This window comes from Carettochelys insculpta, chromosome 20 (genome assembly GCF_033958435.1).
Source record: "Carettochelys insculpta isolate YL-2023 chromosome 20, ASM3395843v1, whole genome shotgun sequence".
NCBI lineage: Eukaryota > Metazoa > Chordata > Testudines > Carettochelyidae > Carettochelys > Carettochelys insculpta.
Window position 1 is genome coordinate 26293273 of NC_134156.1, and position 17423 is coordinate 26310695.

The 17423-nt window shown below is 46.0% G+C and overlaps 1 protein-coding gene across 2 annotated transcripts; it reads right to left on the bottom strand.

Annotated features, from left to right (window-relative positions):
• Positions 1 to 2045: 2045 nt before the first annotated feature.
• On the bottom strand, positions 2046 to 13018 carry SIRT7 (sirtuin 7). 2 transcript variants are annotated; one of them, XM_075014228.1, is made up of 10 exons: positions 12875 to 13018; positions 12610 to 12747; positions 10955 to 11059; positions 9272 to 9342; positions 9046 to 9118; positions 8871 to 8969; positions 8142 to 8378; positions 7368 to 7448; positions 7001 to 7107; positions 2046 to 6296 (listed from the first exon to the last, which is right to left on the bottom strand). In XM_075014228.1, the coding sequence occupies exons 1-10, from the start codon at positions 12968 to 12970 to the stop codon at positions 6125 to 6127; spliced, it is 1179 nt and encodes a 392-aa protein (XP_074870329.1). In that variant the 5' UTR covers positions 12971 to 13018; the 3' UTR covers positions 2046 to 6124. The 2 variants fall into 2 exon arrangements, with proteins under 2 accessions (XP_074870329.1, XP_074870328.1); XM_075014227.1 differs by having other exon boundaries at positions 2046 to 6335.
• Positions 13019 to 17423: the final 4405 nt, after the last annotated feature.

Consider the following 17423-nt stretch of genomic DNA (forward strand, 5'->3'; position numbering starts at 1 on the left):
CATACTGGCTCAGACCAAAGGTCCATCCAGCCCAGTATCCCGTCTGCCGACAGTGGCCAATGCCAGGTGCCCCAGAGAAGGAGAACAGAAGACAACGATCAAGTGATTTATCTCCTGCCATCCATCTCCTGCCCTTGTACTGAAGGCTGGGGCACCATACTTTACCCCTGGCTAATAGCCATTTATGGTCCTAACCTGCAAAAATTTATCGAGCTCTTTTTTAAACCCTAATAGAGTCCTGGCCTTCACAGCCTCCTCCGGCAAGGAGTTCCACAGGTTGACTGTGCGCTGTGTGAGGAAAAATTTCCTTTTATTAGTTTTGAACCTACTACCCATCAATTTCATTTGAGCCGTGTCTACACGTGCATGCTACTTCAAAGTAGCGGCACTAACTTCGAAATAGCACCCGTCACGGCTACACGTGTTGGGCGCTATTTCGATGTTAACATTGACGTTAGGCGGCGAGACGTCGAAGCCGCTAACCCCATGAGGGGATGGGAATAGCGCCCTACTTCGAAGTTGAACGTCGAAGTAGGGCACGTGTAGACGATCCGTGTCCCGCAACATCAAAATAGCGGGGTCCGCCATGGCAGCCATCAGCTGAGGGGTTGAGAGATGCTCTCTCCAGCCCCTGCGGGGCTCTATGGTCACCGTGTGCAGCACCCCTTAGCCCAGGGCTTCTGGCTGCTGCTGCTGCAGCTGGGGATCCATGCTGCATGCACAGGGTCTGCAACCAGTTGTCGACTCTGTGGATCTTGTGTTGTTTAGTGCAACTGTGTCTGGGAGGGGCCCTTTAAGGGAGCGGCTTGCTGTTGAGTCCGCCCTGTGACTCTGTTTGCAGCTGTGCCTGGCACCCTTATTTCGATGTGTGCTACTTTGGTGTGTAGACGTTCCCTCGCAGCACCTATTTCGATGTGGTGCTGCGCAACATCGATGTTGAACGTCGACGTTGCCAGCCCTGGAGGACGTGTAGACGTTATTCATCGAAATAGCCTATTTCAATGTCGCTACATCGAAATAAGCTACTTCGATGTAGGCTTCACGTGTAGACGTAGCTTTGGTGTCCCCTAGTTCTTGTATTATGGGAAAAGGTAAATAATTTTTCTATATTCACTTTCTCCACACCATTCATGATTTTATATACCTCTATCATATCGCCCCTCAATCGCCTCTTTTCCAGACTGAAAAGTCCCAGTCTCTCTAGCCTCTCCCCATATGGGACCCGTTCCAAACCCCTGGGGATTTAGTCACATGTTTAAGTCTCAGTCATCATGGTGTCTTTTAAAAAAATTAAAGCTGTGTGTGGTCTCTGATGGTGGTGGAGCACCCACACCAGCAGGCTGGTGGGGTGGTGTCTATTGGGGCTGGGGGCCACACACTCTACATCAGGAGGGCCTGTGCTGTGTTGGAGCTGGTGAAGGCTGCAGCACCATTTAGGGTAAGGCAGACAGTTGTGTGATTGTTGCAGATGATGGGAGAAGCAAGCACAGATAACTGTCTCAGGGTCCTGCTGGGAAGAAAGATGGGGGCGCAGCTGTGAGCGTGCAGAAGGGGCTTCAGGCTAGCCACAGCATGGACCTTCTGCTGGGTTGGAGAGCAAGGCACAGTTGCTCACTTCATGCTCAGATTGGAGGAATAGGATGACATTGAGGGGCTTTGTGGGGTGGACAGCACTATTGTGCGTGAACTGCTGCTGCTTTCAGTTGGGGCCCTGCTGGGCATCTCCATGGATAGCAATGCATCAAGGTGTGGGAAACAGTACACATCTCTTCCCCCAGGTGAGCAACAGTATTATGGGCATTCTCTTTTGTCTCCCAAAGGGCTGCTGTTTGTGTTGTGTGTACAAAGCAGATGTAATTCCCTCCCATGTACTGAATACAACAGTTGCCCTACATTTTTACAGGCTACTGTAGCCCTTTCAGGAGTCTGATTTTCTTGCATACTTCCTATTTCTTCTTACTTAAAACTAGAACTGTCAATTATTCCAAGTTAATTGGGTTTAAAAACAAATCCATTTTAACCACACTGCTAAACAAATACCAAAATGAAATTTATTTAATCCAAATATTTTTGGATAACTTTCTAAATTTAATTACAAACAACGTACAGAACTTAGTTGATCTGTACAAATCACAATACTATCTCTCATTTACCTCATACAAGTAGCGTTGTGCAATCTCTATTGTGAAAATGTAACTTACAACTGTACACTCAAAACAGTCAGCCCCTCTTCTTGTTTAACTAATTGCTAAGGAAAATAAGTTTGTTTACATTTGCAGAACATAATGCTGCCTATTTATAATGTTACCAAAAGTAAGGACAGCTGTTCCCCTGGCACTTCTGTAGTAGACATTGCAAAGTATGTACCTGGCAATATGCTAAAGATTCTTAGGCTTTTTGTGCTTCTGCCACGATCCTAGAGTACATGCTTCTCGGCTGATGCAAATTTAATAAAAAGTGTTAATTTGCAGCTGAACTCCTTGGGGGCAGGAGGATTGTGTGTCTCCTGCTCACTTCTATACCCATATTCCATCATATTTCATGTTATAGCAGTTTGATGACCCATAACATGTTCATTTTAAGAACACTTACTGGAGATTTTTCGTAACACAGAATGTAGCTAGGTGAGAGTTCTAAAGATAGCTAGAGCATTTGAGCCAAGGTTTAAGATGCTGAAGTGTCTTAAAATCTGAAAGGGACAAAGTGGGGAGTATGCTTTTAGAAGTCTTAAAAGAGCAACACACTGCAAAACTATAGGACCAGAACCATCAAAAATAAGACAATCAACCCTCTGCTGGTGACAGCTGATTCAGATGATGTAAATGAACATGTATTGGTTCACAATCTTTGGACCATTATCAAGCAAAACCTGTTAGCAGCATATGTGCATGTTCTCTGGAATAGTTGTTGAAGTGTAAAGGGACATATAAATCCTTCATGCATCTAGAACGTAAATATTTTACAAGACTGGCTGCACCAATGCCTTGCAAGCAACTGTTTTAACTTTTAGGTGACACTATCTGAGTGGACAAGAAGTAGGACTGAGACTTGTAGGCTCTATAAAGTTGTACATTGTTATAATTTTGTATGTAGGTTTGGTTTTTTTTTATATAAGTTCATATTTGTAAGCCCAACTTTCATTATAAAGAAATTGCACTACAGGAATGTAATGGGGGAATAAAAATATTATTTTTACAGTGCAAATATTTGCAAAGTGAGCACTGTACACTTCATATTCTGAAATATTAACTTAAATATCTAAATGAGGTTTTCCATCTTTTCAGTGGTATTTAATTGTTTAACAATGTGCTTCACAGCTCTATTTGAAACACTTTTACTGAACAATTGATGTAAATATGGCAGTTACCTGTTAGAGTATAGTAGTAAAGCAGTATAACCATACCTGTATTAGTTTGTATTAAGTTTTCTAGTACTTTATATATAGCCTTTAGTAATTAAAAATAAGTATATATATATATCCAGATGTGTTGATGCTGCATACCTCCAGATGGGTGCTCTACAGACATAGAGCACTGGGAGAGAACTCTTGTTCTTGTGAGGTTTTTTTAGGGGATGTATTTGTAGTAATTATCTACTCTTACCAGTACCTCAGACTGTAAATGAAACAGGTGGCGTTCGCTTCTTTTTCCCTTTCCACTCCTGTGTTCCTTGTGGAGTTTTCTAATAGAAAGGGATGTGTGCTCACATTTTTATCATCTCTGGGCAGGCCTGTTCAAGATGTTTGAATGACACGGATGGCCTTTTTCCCCCCTCCTTATCTGAGTTGGTATTTTCCAACCAGTCTGGCCATTGTGATTAGCCTCAGGTGACAACAGGGTATTTTATTGCTGTTGGCTTTTGAGTACTCTTACTACTCAGATGTTTTCAAAGAGTTTCTTTTTCTTTATACTGAGAGGTACTAAACTTGTATCTGCTAAACATAGTTAGTTAAGGCAGCTATGACCTATAGGTGAAGTTTGGATTTTTTTTTTATAATAAAGAAAAGCATAAACTGAAAGGTACAGTATGAACTTAGTTTGTAAAAATTGTTTGCCTACTTTTTTTTTTTTTTTTACTCATAACACTTAACAAAAGGGATATTTTAGAGCAGTGGTTCTCAACTAGGGGTATATATCCCTAGGGATATTAACAGGTTTTCCTGTTACATCAACAGCTCATCTGGATATTTCCTTGTTTTACAACAGGCTACATAAATAATACTCGTGAAATCAGCACAAACTACAATTTTACAATGAATGACTTTATCCTGCTCTCTGTACAGATTGGACTTCCCTCCTCTGGCAACCTCAGGATCTCACCAGCCCTGAACAAGGGAGTTTGCTGGACTAAGGGAGGTCCCCTGCCTCTGCCCTCCAGTCCAGATGCCCACCACATCAGGCTCATGACTTGGCAGGGCCACCAGTCTTCCAAGACCTCCTGCCACTAGGCTCCCAGCCCCAGGGCTCTCTGGTCCTAGAACATCCATGGTCCAGTCGGACCCCAGATGTCAGACCCGAGAGTCCTGGGTTTGGGAGGTGGAAACTGAATTCCACGCTGAAATATAAGGTGCTGCAGTAAGGAAGTAGTTTGAATCCCTTCCAGAGCACCTTGCATGGTGGAGTGAGGGGAGGCAGATGATGCTGAATCCCAGTCCTCCTAGATCTCCTGAGTGAGTCCTTGCAATGCTAGTACTTTTTTATTTGAGCCTGGAGCCACAATCATGAATATTCTTGGCCTGGCCCACCCCCTTGACCCATTCTCTATCCCATCCTATCATGTTCCAATTTAGCTTGCTTTGTCCTGCATTTCTGAGGCTCATCCAACAAAAGATGAGATATTATGCAGCAGCAGCCACCACCGCCGCCAAGAAAGTGGTCAAAGCAAGAACAACCCAACCAAGAATTCAGATGACTGCAAGACTACACCTAACACCCACTACTCTTCCCATGAATTCATGGATTGCAGAGACAATAGCCACCCCCAGCCAGCTGCATCTTAGGTGCAGAACTTTCAAGTCACAGTGCATACCTGGATTACCAGTCACACCAGCAATTGGTGTTTTCTCCCCACAAGCCACTGGCCAGCTTGTCAGAAGGAAGTTTTAGCTTGCTGCCATGAGTGTCATCCAACTTAGGGCTGATTCCCTTCTCCCCAGGGCATAGATCTCAAACCTTCCCACAGTGCACTGCACTTTGCCCTAACCTGTCCCAGAGAGAACCCCCACCTGCAGTGAGTTGAATGGAATGTCTAAGCTCCAGCTTCTGAAGGGGCATGAGGAGTCAGAGCTGTGCCCACCAGATAATGGAGGCTCTCATTAGCCATCACACCCGATGCAGATAGGCCTGCGGGTACAGTTTGCAACATGTCTTGGAGATGCTTCAGCCACTCCATTCCTTAGCATCTTAGAGGAATCCTGTATCCAGCAGAGAGACCTCAGTCCTCCGACTGGGGTCAGGGACAGGCCCAGAGCCCCACCATCCTGCAAAGATTACATCACACCTATCCCAGCCTGTCTTGCCTCCCATCCACCCACTGCCCAGCAGGGCAGGGCAAAGGCAGGCTGTGAAATGAACCATCCCTATTGAAGAGGCCGTAATGACAAGGAACTAGAGGCTGCAGCACCGACATGGCCTCCAGCCCAGGGCAGAGACCCCCAAATACCATGCAGGGCTACCTGAGATCTGCACCTAGCCTATGTCCAGACACAGGGTCCTGCTTCTCTGATGCCTTGCCTAGGGTGACCCACACCAACCAACGACATAACCAAAGAGTCCAGCCTTTAGTTTGCAAAAAACAAAAAACCCAAGGCAAAACAGGAGGTGTACCAATCTGCCACTGCTGCTAGAGAAAAAAAATCATAGGTGCTGAGGTTAAAGAAAAGGTGTCAGAATGCAAGCTCCATTTCCCAATAGCTGGCTGTCTTTTGACGTCACACAGTGCAGTTGCATAAAAAGATGGCTCCTGCAGTTTTTTCCCAGTTGCCCCCACCTCAAGACCAGAGTGCATGTCTGGAGTCCGTGGCAAACCCAGCTGAGTCCAGGGCAGTAGGGAGAGGCCATTTGAAACAGCAGCAGCCAATTTATTTTCATAAAAATAGGTTCCAATGGTAATTTACAAAGTCAATTTACTTTTTTCTCCTCTTGGAGCCTTTGGCACAACCCCTGCCAAACCAGCCACCTGAGAGAGAGCGGCTGAGCTGAGAAGCTGGCTCGGGCTGCTGCTCTTGCATCTGCATCTCCTCCAGACTCCATGGTGGTGCCAGGGGCCTCCGACTGTAGCTGCCTTCTTCATCAGGGCTAAGGGGAATAGCCAGAGAGAAGATAGGATCCTTTTTTCTACCAAAACAAGACAGATGTGTAAGAAAGCCTCCTTATCCTCCTGCTGGAAAATTCAGCACTACTACACACAGGAACTGAACCCACTGCTGAAAACTGCACTCTTGGATGTAGCCAGTGAGCAGCTACTATTCGCTCAGTCCAGAGAAGAGGCTGTGTGCCTAAAATGACCTTGTGTCCACGCCTGGAAGGCAGGTGTTTTAATGCTCTGCTATTGGAAACGTGCCTGTCCCACCTTTGCCAGGAGCTGTTGACAGTGCTTCCTGGGTCCAAATCTACCCAGATGAAAATCACTATTAAACTACAAATATTAAAGTATATAGATGAACATGCACAGCAATGTTCTGAGCAAACAGTCATAGAACAATAGAACTGGAAGGGACATGGAGAGGTCATCAAGTTCAGTCCCCTGCACTCATGGCAGGACCAAGCACTATCTCGACCCTAAAGTAGGCACAGTCTCAACCCAGACTGGGATATGGAACTTCTCCATTCTAATCCCAGTGCCAGCAAAGCACTTCCCTGTGCCTTAGTCTTCCCATCTGTAAAATAAGAATGACAGAACTTTTGCTTTGGAAGAGGGAAGTGAAAGAGGGTGAGCTCTCCATAAATAGATGCATATTGTCAGTAAACAGGAGGCAGCCACCAGGCCTGAGGCTCCTCACCTGTCATAGCATGGAATCTCCAGACCAAGTTCTTCCAGCAGTAATCTCATAACATCATCACATTTCCCATGTAGTTTCAGGACAGCCAGATCATCCTTTGGAGTCCACTGTGGGGGGCCAAGGAAGTGCAGATAAAAATCCAGACAGGCTGAATGAGCAACCCCAGGTGATCCCTGCACAGCACCCTATCCTGGCCTAATGGCCTTGTATTGTGGCAGGGGACCCATGTCCCAGTGTGTCCCCTGCTCAAATTCACACTGTCTAGATCCCAGACTTTGTGAGTATGAATTCCAGCTTCCCCTGTACAGCAGGATGTAGGCGCAGAATCATTTCACATGAGGCTTTTCCCATTTTTTCAAAGTCTCACCTGCAGATTCACAATGTAGAGTTTTGGACGGCGACTGGGGGGTTTGCTCATGCACCAAAGACGCGGATACTTTTTCAAAACCTGGAATAAAAGAGACACGATCAGTACAGTCAAAGGCAGATGTAAATGCTGCAATATAGCTATGAGAGCAGTAGAATTTGCTACAAAGAAGGGGATAAGGGAACAGTTGGAAGGGAGACTACCTGGCACAAGGATTTATCCCACGTGGGCTACATCTACACTGGCCCCAAACTTCGAAAAGGCCATGCAAATGGCCATTTTGAAGTTTACTAATGAAGCGCTGAAATGCATGTTCAGTGCTTCATTAGCATGCGGGCGGCCGTGGCGCTTCGAAATTGATGCCGCTAGCCGCCGCGTGGCTCATCCCGACGGGGCTCCTTTTCGAAAGGACCCCGCCTACTTCGAAGTCCCGTTATTCCCATCTGCTCATAGGAATAAGGGGACTTCGAAGTAGGCAGGGTCCTTTCGAAAAGGAGCCCCATTGGGACGAGCCGCGCGGCGGCGAGCAGCATCAATTTCTAAGCACCGCGGCCGCCCGCATGCTAATGAAGCACTGAACATGCATTTCAGCGCTTCATTAGTAAACTTCAAAATGGCCATTTGCGTGGCCATTTCGAAGTTTGGGGCTAGTGTAGACACGGCCGTGCTGGGAAAGGGCTGACACCTGGGCATTTGGGAGGAAACTGCTTAGCACCAGTGTGTACCACTAAAGGAGAATGCTGCTAACAATTGTCACTGAGCATCGACAATTACCTTTAAGCTGGAACCCAGACACAGAATCACATCTGCTTTGCTAGCAGCTTCTGTTGCTGCTTCCCAGTTCAGCGGTTCCCTCAGGGTCCCCTTCTCCCCGAAATGGACGATTGTGTCTCTCAGCTGTGCCCCACACTTATGGCACTTCCTGCCTGTATGATGTCTGTGTAGGGCTGTGCGCTCCGTCACATCAAACACTCGCACATATTCTCTGTTGGGTGTGCAGGAAGTACAGACCTAGTGAGAAAAGGAAATGCAGGTATGTGACAGAATAGTTTGCTCCTTTAAAGGTCAGCCACCTTAAAATAGGTCAGTTAGCCCTATTTTAAGCAGATTCCCATTAACAACAGGTGTTTGGCCCTTGGGAAGGGAATTAAGATCCAGTTAGTAAGGGATCAGGCGACTGTCTGATGAGCACCTGATACCTATAAGGCTGAAAGAGGTAATTTTCAGAGGAGATCTACAGGAAACAGGATAGTTTCTGTGGCAGGGACATTCCTAAACAGATACTCTATAAGAGGACTGAAGAAGAGCTGCTAGATTTATACTGAACTGTTTTGTTTGGGGGTTTTCTGAAAATCATCAGTGTAGCCAATAAATAGTGCCATGAAGAAAGGGCCTGAACAGACTTGGTGAAAAATTTAATCTTTCCTGTACTGGGGAAACAGGCCAAAAGCCTATATTACACCAGGGCCCACAGGACAGCACGCCTATGCCCTAGCTACTCACCTCTATGTACATGTTTCCATGAAGCTCAGATATTGCTGCACGGGGTAACCCGCTCCGTAAGTGGAGCCCATCACAGTTCTGCGACACCACATGCTGCACCTTGGAAGGAAGCAAGTACAGCTGAAGTGACAGGGAACTCTTCAAGTGCTGGGTGAGTGACAGCTAGTGAACTTACCAGGTTGTGTTTGTGTAAGCAGGCAATGCTCATATGGGTGAGCGTGGGCTCTGCCTCACTCAGATCTGTAGCCCTAGCAAACGGAAAAAAAGAGGAAGACTGGTTAATCGCACATTCAGTCTTCGCCTTCTGCTCTGCAGCCCTGAAAGAGACTCTTGAGAGGTTGTAAAGGCCATCCACACATTAGAGCACCAGGGGAAAAAAATCAGTAATGTCATCTGCATACCTGATATTCCTCCCTTTTTGCAGTAGTGTCCAGACTCCATTAGGGCCCCTGTAGTCGGGAATTGAAGCCGCCTGCATTAGAGGGAAAAAAAAGGGGAAAAGGAGACTTGCTGAGAATGCTCCTAACATCACTACTCCAACCTTGTTTATCTGATTCACACGTCTGACATTCCTCACAAATCCATCAGTCTTCTCTCGTACAGAGCCACACACAGTTCCGTCTCACTAGTTTGAGAGCCACGCTTACCTCACTCTGCGAATTCATCCAGAATCATCCTTGACAGGGCAACAATTTAAGCAACTGCAGCAAGGGAGGTTCAGTAGGAAGTTTTTGCTAATGTCCAAACTGTCAGGGTGATCAAGCACTGGAATAAATTGCCTAGGGAGGCTGTGGAATCTCCATCACTGGAGATTTTTAAGATGAGGTTAGGCAAACACCAAAACCGTTCACAGACCCCTCAAAGACAATTTTGTTTTCTATGATCATTTTTTAATATACCTTGTTCCCCCCCGCCCATAGACTCCTGGCAATATCCTCCCATAGACCCCAGGTTGGAATCATTGGTTTAGATAATACTCAGCCCTACCATGAGTGCAGGAGACTGAGAGGTCATCTAGTCTAAGGTCCCTTCCAGTTCCATGATTCTATGAAAATTCTGTCCATTTGCCCCATTCATTCAGCTTCTGGATTTTTATGTTACATCCCTAATCGTCTCCCTTGCATAACTGATATAATTTCTGCAACTTCTTCATATACAGCATTTCCTGTTCCCCACAAAGAATTCAGTTCCTGAATCCCTCAAAATTTCATAGCATCTTTACTAGCCTGTGGTGGCCATTCTTCACCACCAGTATTTATAGCACAGCAGAACCCAGATATGTCACTCTGAATCTTGCCATCATTTCACTAAGGACTGTAGCAAACTCTTTGAAATAGTAACCATATTTTCTTAGAGTTCATAATCAAAAGTGACAAATGATGCATGTGGAGAGGCAGACTTCATCATCATTTCTCCCAGTAGGGATCACAGTCTGTTTATAACCCAAAAATTATGAAGTGCCTTCCAGACTCATATGCCCTTCAACCTAGCAATCACTAACTGGCCAACTTCGTATTGGCTATAGCAAAAAAGTAAGTCTTGAAAAGAAATCTGAAGGAGTGGCCTTACTGATCAGATCAAAAAGGACGTTCGTTGTTACAGTCAGCTTTCACGTTATCCCAGAAGGGCTCTACCAATTGTCCTTGTATGCAGTCAGAGCCTCAGCCTTTCCTGACCAACAACTGCTTTCCTCAGGGTATGGCTACACTTACTGAGGACCAGTACTGTGTCAATCAGCCACTGGAGCTGCACTCCACCAGGGGTCAAACCACCAGAAAGAAAGACATAAGGTAAGTCAACACTGCAGCAAATTGACCTAAGCTATATTATTCACACAGCTTCAGTCAGACAACAAAGACCAGGCCTGAGATACAAACAGGATGTGCCCTGTCCATTGTCCAAGCCTAACTGGGCAAATGTCAGTCTGAATACAGGATCCCAAGACTCCTAATGCTTTGCTTACACACATTCGCAGCCTCCTGAAATCCACTCAGACAGGAAGGAGATCTACATAGCATTTAAGGTATAACAACACTCTTGGAAGAGCTCCAGGAGCCTTGGATACTCATCTCATTCAATCCTACCGTGCTGATTCCAGCTCCTGTATAGATGATCAGATGTTTGGCACTTCGGACAGCTGCAGCCAGCACAATGACCTTTCTCTTCAATTCCTCTGGTTCATCACAAACCTAAAAAGAAAACAAGTAAGTTAGAGCAGTCTCTGTAAGGTTCAGTGTGTCATTCTATGTAAATTGATGGTTAATTCACTTCTAGGCTTCTCTTTTCACTAATCTGTAACCAGCTTCAATTAACAAATTAGAATAGAATCTATTTGAGAGGAAAATCTTTTTCTCACATGCACACTTTGCTCCTAGATATCATTTCCTATGGTCACAAAAGGACAAATAGAAGGTAAGATTTAGTTTAACCAAAACACGGATGAAAACGGAAATGTTTCAGTCAAAAATAGAAAATAATGATATAACAGAATCAATGACAGATGCATCTGAAATTGGAAAAACTGGATAAAAAAAATCACTAAATATTCAAAAATAGCTTTCTGGACAAATAAAAGCTCAAAAAGTGATTGGAACAATTCTCGATTCATTTGTAGATGACCCACATCTCATTAAAAAGGATATCATAAAAATATCAAGCTCAATGTGAATCAACGGACAGTTCCGGCAACACATGTGAACAGTGAAAAAACATTTTCAGGTCTCAAAAATATCTTTTTGTTGCACAGGTTCAATACAAACACAGATCTCTCACAAGATGCTATTTCAGTTTGCACAGACATTAATACACAAATTATGTTTGACAGCACAAGAACCTACAAAAAAAAACTCATGTAAAACAATCAAACTAAATTTGAATTTCAACTTCTTTGAAGATTGAAATTTGATTTGAACTAGTTTGAATCCATAGCTGAAGGATTTTTTGATGGCTTGAATCAGAAAAAAACCCAAACACTGAATCCACACCAAAATAAACACCAGGTCAGCTCCCTGGATTCTTATTCTGCTTCTCTGGAAGCTGTTGTGGCATTTCATTTTAGGGAGAGGTGGGGAAGCTGGCATACAAAGCCAGTCAGGAGCAATTTCCTTTCTGAAGGGAAAGGATTAACATGGATTATTAGATCTTGATGGTGGGATAGTCTTTTAGATATCCTTTCCTAAAAGGCTAATTTGCCACTGAGTTGGAGCTATTTTGACAGTTTGTCAGGCAAATTATAATGATTATAAAAACTGTATTTCAGTTTTTATTGCCACTCATCGTTCTGCTATTCCAGTTCGTTCAATAATATTTAGGCAAGCAAACAGAAGTCCTTACCAGAATTTCTCCTCCATTTTCTGGTTATAGGAAGCTCTGCCTACCATGGATTTTGTTCTTTAGTGGAAAAGTTACGTTCTAGATAGTCTAGTTAACAGTGGAAAAACTTTACTAATGAGAAAGGTTAGACCTGAAACTCTATAGCATAATCTGAAATTACAACCTTATATAATTCTTCTCAGCTGACACTTTCTTCAGCTCTCCCATGCTTTGCTCTAAGTGGTGTGATCCTTATCAGCTCTGAAAATTAGGACCCTGTTTTAGAAGTAGCAAGACAAAGGGATGGGGAGCCAAGAGAGAACACAGGTCTGGTGTTCTTGCCTGGCTTAGGAGTGCACTAGATAACAACCACCAGGGTGGAGCCCGCGAAAGGGGAGTTCAACGTCCCAGCACAAGCAGCACTCACCTCCTCCTGCCTCCTGCGCACCCCTTCACGCTTCCTGCGCCGCCGTTCCACCTCGCGCACGATGTCCTCCCACTCGGCCAGCAGCAGGCTCTCCTCAGGGCTCCGCTCCGCCGCCGGCTTCTTCAGGATCCGAGCAACCTGTCTCCAGGAAGCCAAGCTACGGGTCACACGCCGCGCCCTCGAGCGAGGCCGAGGCACAGCTAGGCAGGCAGGCCCGGGCGGGGGAGTGCGACAAGGGGCCCAGAGCTAAAGGGAGAGGTGGTACCTGTCTGCACCGGTCCCGCTGCTGCTCCTGATGCAGAATCTCGGCTCGTGCCGCTGCTTTCCGCTCCGTACGGCTCAGGCTCCCACCAGCCGCCATGACAGCCGCAAGATGCCGGCCGCTTCCGCGTACTGAGCAAAGACCGGACGGAGACTTTACTTCCGCTTCCGGTCAGAGGGGGCGGGGCACTCGCGGTGTTCATTTCCGGGCCAGAGCGGCTATTTCCGGGTAGAGCGTTTGGGTTCTATGGCGGGGAAGGTTTGTCTCGTGAGAGGCCGCGCGCCTCAGAGCCACCAGCCAGCAACGCCCGGGGGTGGGGTGATGCCTGCGCAGTGCTCGGCCCAGACAGGCGCCCCCCACCCTGCAGCTCCTCTCTCCCCTGTGACTGGTTCCCCCCCGCCACCAGCCCAGTGCTTGTCGTGCGCCCACGCTGCTCCCTCACTACTGTCACCATGTCCTAACGCCGTCCCTGACTTCAGGTGCCAGCCCGACCCCGACCCCGACCCCCATAGTCCTTCGCGGAAAGGCAAAGCGCTAAAGGTGGGGGACAGCCCATCCTAGGGCAGAGCGCGGCAGCCTTAAGTGCTACATGACTGGTGTTCTGCTCTGCTCTGCTCTGCTCGGACACAGACTAACACGGTTACCTCTGTTACTAGTCAGGAAGGAAGGAGATGCAGTTCTTCACCCAAGTGAGGGAGTGGCTGAGAGCCAAAACCTGTAAGTGAGTTGTGGGAAGGGAGCATAAGGACATTTAACTGAAGCTGGAACCGTCTGACCTAAGGAAATGGGATACATAAATAAGTTACAAAATACAGTAGTCCCTTGAGTTACACAAGGCTTGTGTTCCCACACACCCTCCCATAACTTGAATTTTGCATAAGGCTGGTGGGTGTGGGGGAGGAGGGCAGATTTCCCCACCACCACCAGCGGAACACCCTTTCTGCAGCCGGGGAAGCAGCAGAAAGGTAAATGCTGGGGTTGGTGGGGGCAGTTGGGGAGGGTTATGCCTGGCAGTAGGTTGGGGCCTTGGTAGGGAAGTAGGGGAGTTAAGCCTAGGGTGCGTTATGGCTGTGGGGTGGTGCTGGGGGGGGGAGTTGAACTGGAACCAGTGGATTGAGCTGGGACTGGGCAGAGTAGGATTTTGAGTTGTGTTTAACGCTCATCTCAAGGGCTTACTGTATATAGCAATGATGCAGTTGGTTGCAATAGCAAAGAAATAGCATTATGAAGAAAGTCAAAGCTAGTAAAAATCTTAAAAGATGGAAACAGTACCATAGATTCTCTATGGCTAGAAATTCGATGCTTGAAACATAAAAGCATAATTGTAAGACTAGTAAGGAATGAAGGCTGATGGTGGTTGTGAAATGCTCTGAGAGATTACAGTTGCTGCATTATGGAGTTTAGCAGCACCACACTGGTACACCAAGGGTTAAACCTCTCAGCCGAGGAGGCCCCACCCCTCCTGCTTCTGCTAGGAATGCTTTGGGACAAGGACATAAAAGTCCTGAGAGGCCCTCACTCTGAGCTGACTGCCTGATGAAAAGGAAGTGCACTGTTGGCTCCAGCAAAAACATCCAGCTCTAGGGAATGCCATAGCAGGGTCACAGATTGCCAGACCATAACTGGCGAAGACTCAATAGACTCAGGTAGGAAGGGACCCAGGGAAATTTAGCAGGCAAACGACGAAAGGCTTGGCATGGCTGGTGACTCAGCTTCTGAATAGAGTGACTATGGCCATTGGGCTCCTCTGCTCTGACCACAGAGGATTGCGAGAATTACCACTTTAGCATGACCGGGGGAGTCCCTGAACATTAGGGAAATGAAGTATTTAGATTGTAGGCATCACCTTCCCCATCTCCAGGGTTAAGATACCAAGGATAGCTCAGGGGGTTGAACATTGGCTTGCTAAACCCAGAATTGTGAGCTCAGGCCTTGAGGGTGGCTATTTAGGGATTCCAGCTCCCTGCCACAGAACCTCCCATTCCCCACTGAAGAGTGTGATGGGCCTCAAAGCGCACACTTTCTTCTGCACACAGGGGCTATGTCTACACTAGCCCCAAACTTCGAAATGGCCACTTCAAAGTTTACTAATGAAGTGCTGAAATGCACATTCAGCGCTTCATTAGCATGCAGGCAGCCAGGGCACTTTGAAATTGACACGGCTCGTCCCAACAGGGCTCCTTTTCGAAAGGACCCCGCCTACTTCGAAGTCCCCTTATTCCCATGAGCTCATGGGAATAAGGGGACTTTGAAGTTGGCGGGGTCCTTTCGAAAAGGAGCCCCATCAGGACAAGCCGTGCGGCGGCAAGCCGTGTCAATTTCGAAGTGCCACGGCCGCCCACATGCTAATGAAGCGCTGAATGTGCATTTCAGCACTTCATTAGTAAACTTCGAAATGGCCATTTGCGTGGCCATTTCGAAGTTTGGGGCTAGTGTAGACACAGCCTGTGACATTTATTTGGCTAGGACACCATGGTCTTTAACTGTCTCTGTCCCAGAGGGCTATAGACCCATAAGTGGGAGGCTCTTCTTGCACAGGGGTGGGAGTATGGGAGAAGGTGTTAACACTGGTCATGTCAACCTGAATAAGACAACACAGAGAACTGGTGTGATCTGCAGGCACGTTGTGAGCAGAGAGGAGGGAGTCCTGACCCACGAAGAAAGGGGTTTGTGCTCTGGGGATTCCAGGTTAGCTTTGCACCTAGTTCATCTGCACAGAATGGCATGGGAGAATTAACACAGCTTTTGTAAAGGGAAATTGTGCCTCACCAGTGTTAGAATTTTCTGAGGGGGACAACCAACATGTGGTCAGGAGTGACCACTGGCTATAGCGTCAAGGCTTTTTGTGTCAGGGGTAGCTGTGTTAGTCTGTATCCACAAAAACAGTGAGACATTCTGTGGCACCTTATAGACTAACAGATTTTTGGAGCATAATCCATAAGGTATCAGAATTTCAAGGCATTTTGAAAATTCAAATACAAGAGCTCTCAGCAAAGGCTCTTAAGTAAAGTAGGAAGTTGGAGAATAAGAGAGGAGGTCCCCTCAGGGATCAGTCTGTTAAGAGATAGGAAACAATGGGTAGTAATAGTTATTTTTACTAGTGGAGAGAGGTAAACAGTGTTGTCTCCCCAAAAATATCTGTAACTGGGACCAGTGCTGTTCACTATAGCCACGAATAATATGGAAAAGGCAGGTAAACAGCAAAGTGGAAAAATTTCCAGATGATACAAAATTCCTTAAGATAGAAAAGGCTAAGCAAACTGAAGAGTTACAAAGGGATCCCACTATACTGGGAGATTGGGATTGTTTTCTAATGTACATGATTTTGCTTTTATCAATTTCTTTTGGCGTTTGTTGCCCAATTTGTTTTCAAAATGGAGTCTAGATTAGAAAGTTCTTGGCATCATTATGGATAGTTCTCTGAAAACATCTGCTCAATATGCAATGGTAGTCAAAAATGGCAACAGAATGTTATGCACCATACGGAAGAAAATAGATAAGACAAAAAAATCATAATGCCCTGGGTACACCCACACCTTGAATATTGTGAGCAGTTCTAATTGCTTCATCCTGAAAAAACTATTGGTATTAGAAAAAGTGTTCAGAAAGGCAAAAAAAGCAATTAAGGGGAAGAAGAATTTCAATGTGAAGAGATTTTAAAAAATGGGACTGTTCAGCTTGGAAAGTAAATGTCTGAGGGTAATATGAGATCTCCTCCGCCTCACAGTCCCTGAATAGTGTGGAGTAAGTGGATATTGAAGTGTTATCTATCCCTCAAGAATCAGGGTCATCCAATGACATATATAGACAGCAGGTTTAACATAAACATAAGGAAGTACTACACATAATGCAGAGTCAACCTGTGGAACTCATTGCCAGGGAATGTTGTGAAGGCCAAAAATATAACTGGGTCAAAAAAAGAATTAGCCAAGTTAATGGCTATTAGCCAGGGTAGGCAAAGAGCCAACCCCATGCTGACTGCCAGAAGCTGGGACTAGACTATGGTGGATGGATCCTTCGATAAATTGCCCTCTTCTGTTCATTCTCTGAAGCATCTGGCACAAACCACTGTCACAAGACATGATTCTTGGCTAGGTGGACCATTGATCTATAGCCATTGGCAATACTATTGCTACTGATTACTGGTCTATAGCAGTGTGGCTATTCTTATGGCCTCCTTATATTCTTATTCTACCAAAGGCAACACAATGAGCTGCAGACACATCACGGTGTAGTTGCAGGTTGGAAGGGGCCCTGGAGATCGTAACAGGGAGTGGATGCTGACAATCAGAACAGATGCAGTACAAACCATAGCAGCAAAAAGCCCCAGCAACGATAGTAGATTACTTACTACTGGCTTGGTGTGGGAGGTTATCCTATCATGGCAGCAGAAATAAGGCAGGTGTGCCCAGAAACCTTGTAAGAATTAAAGTACCTCTCCAAGACCTTTATGGAGATGCACAGGGATTCCCGTTCCATCTCCAGACACATGAACAAACTTCTCTGTGGAGAGCACACTGTGTAGGCAGAATGCCCACCAATGTACCCCTCA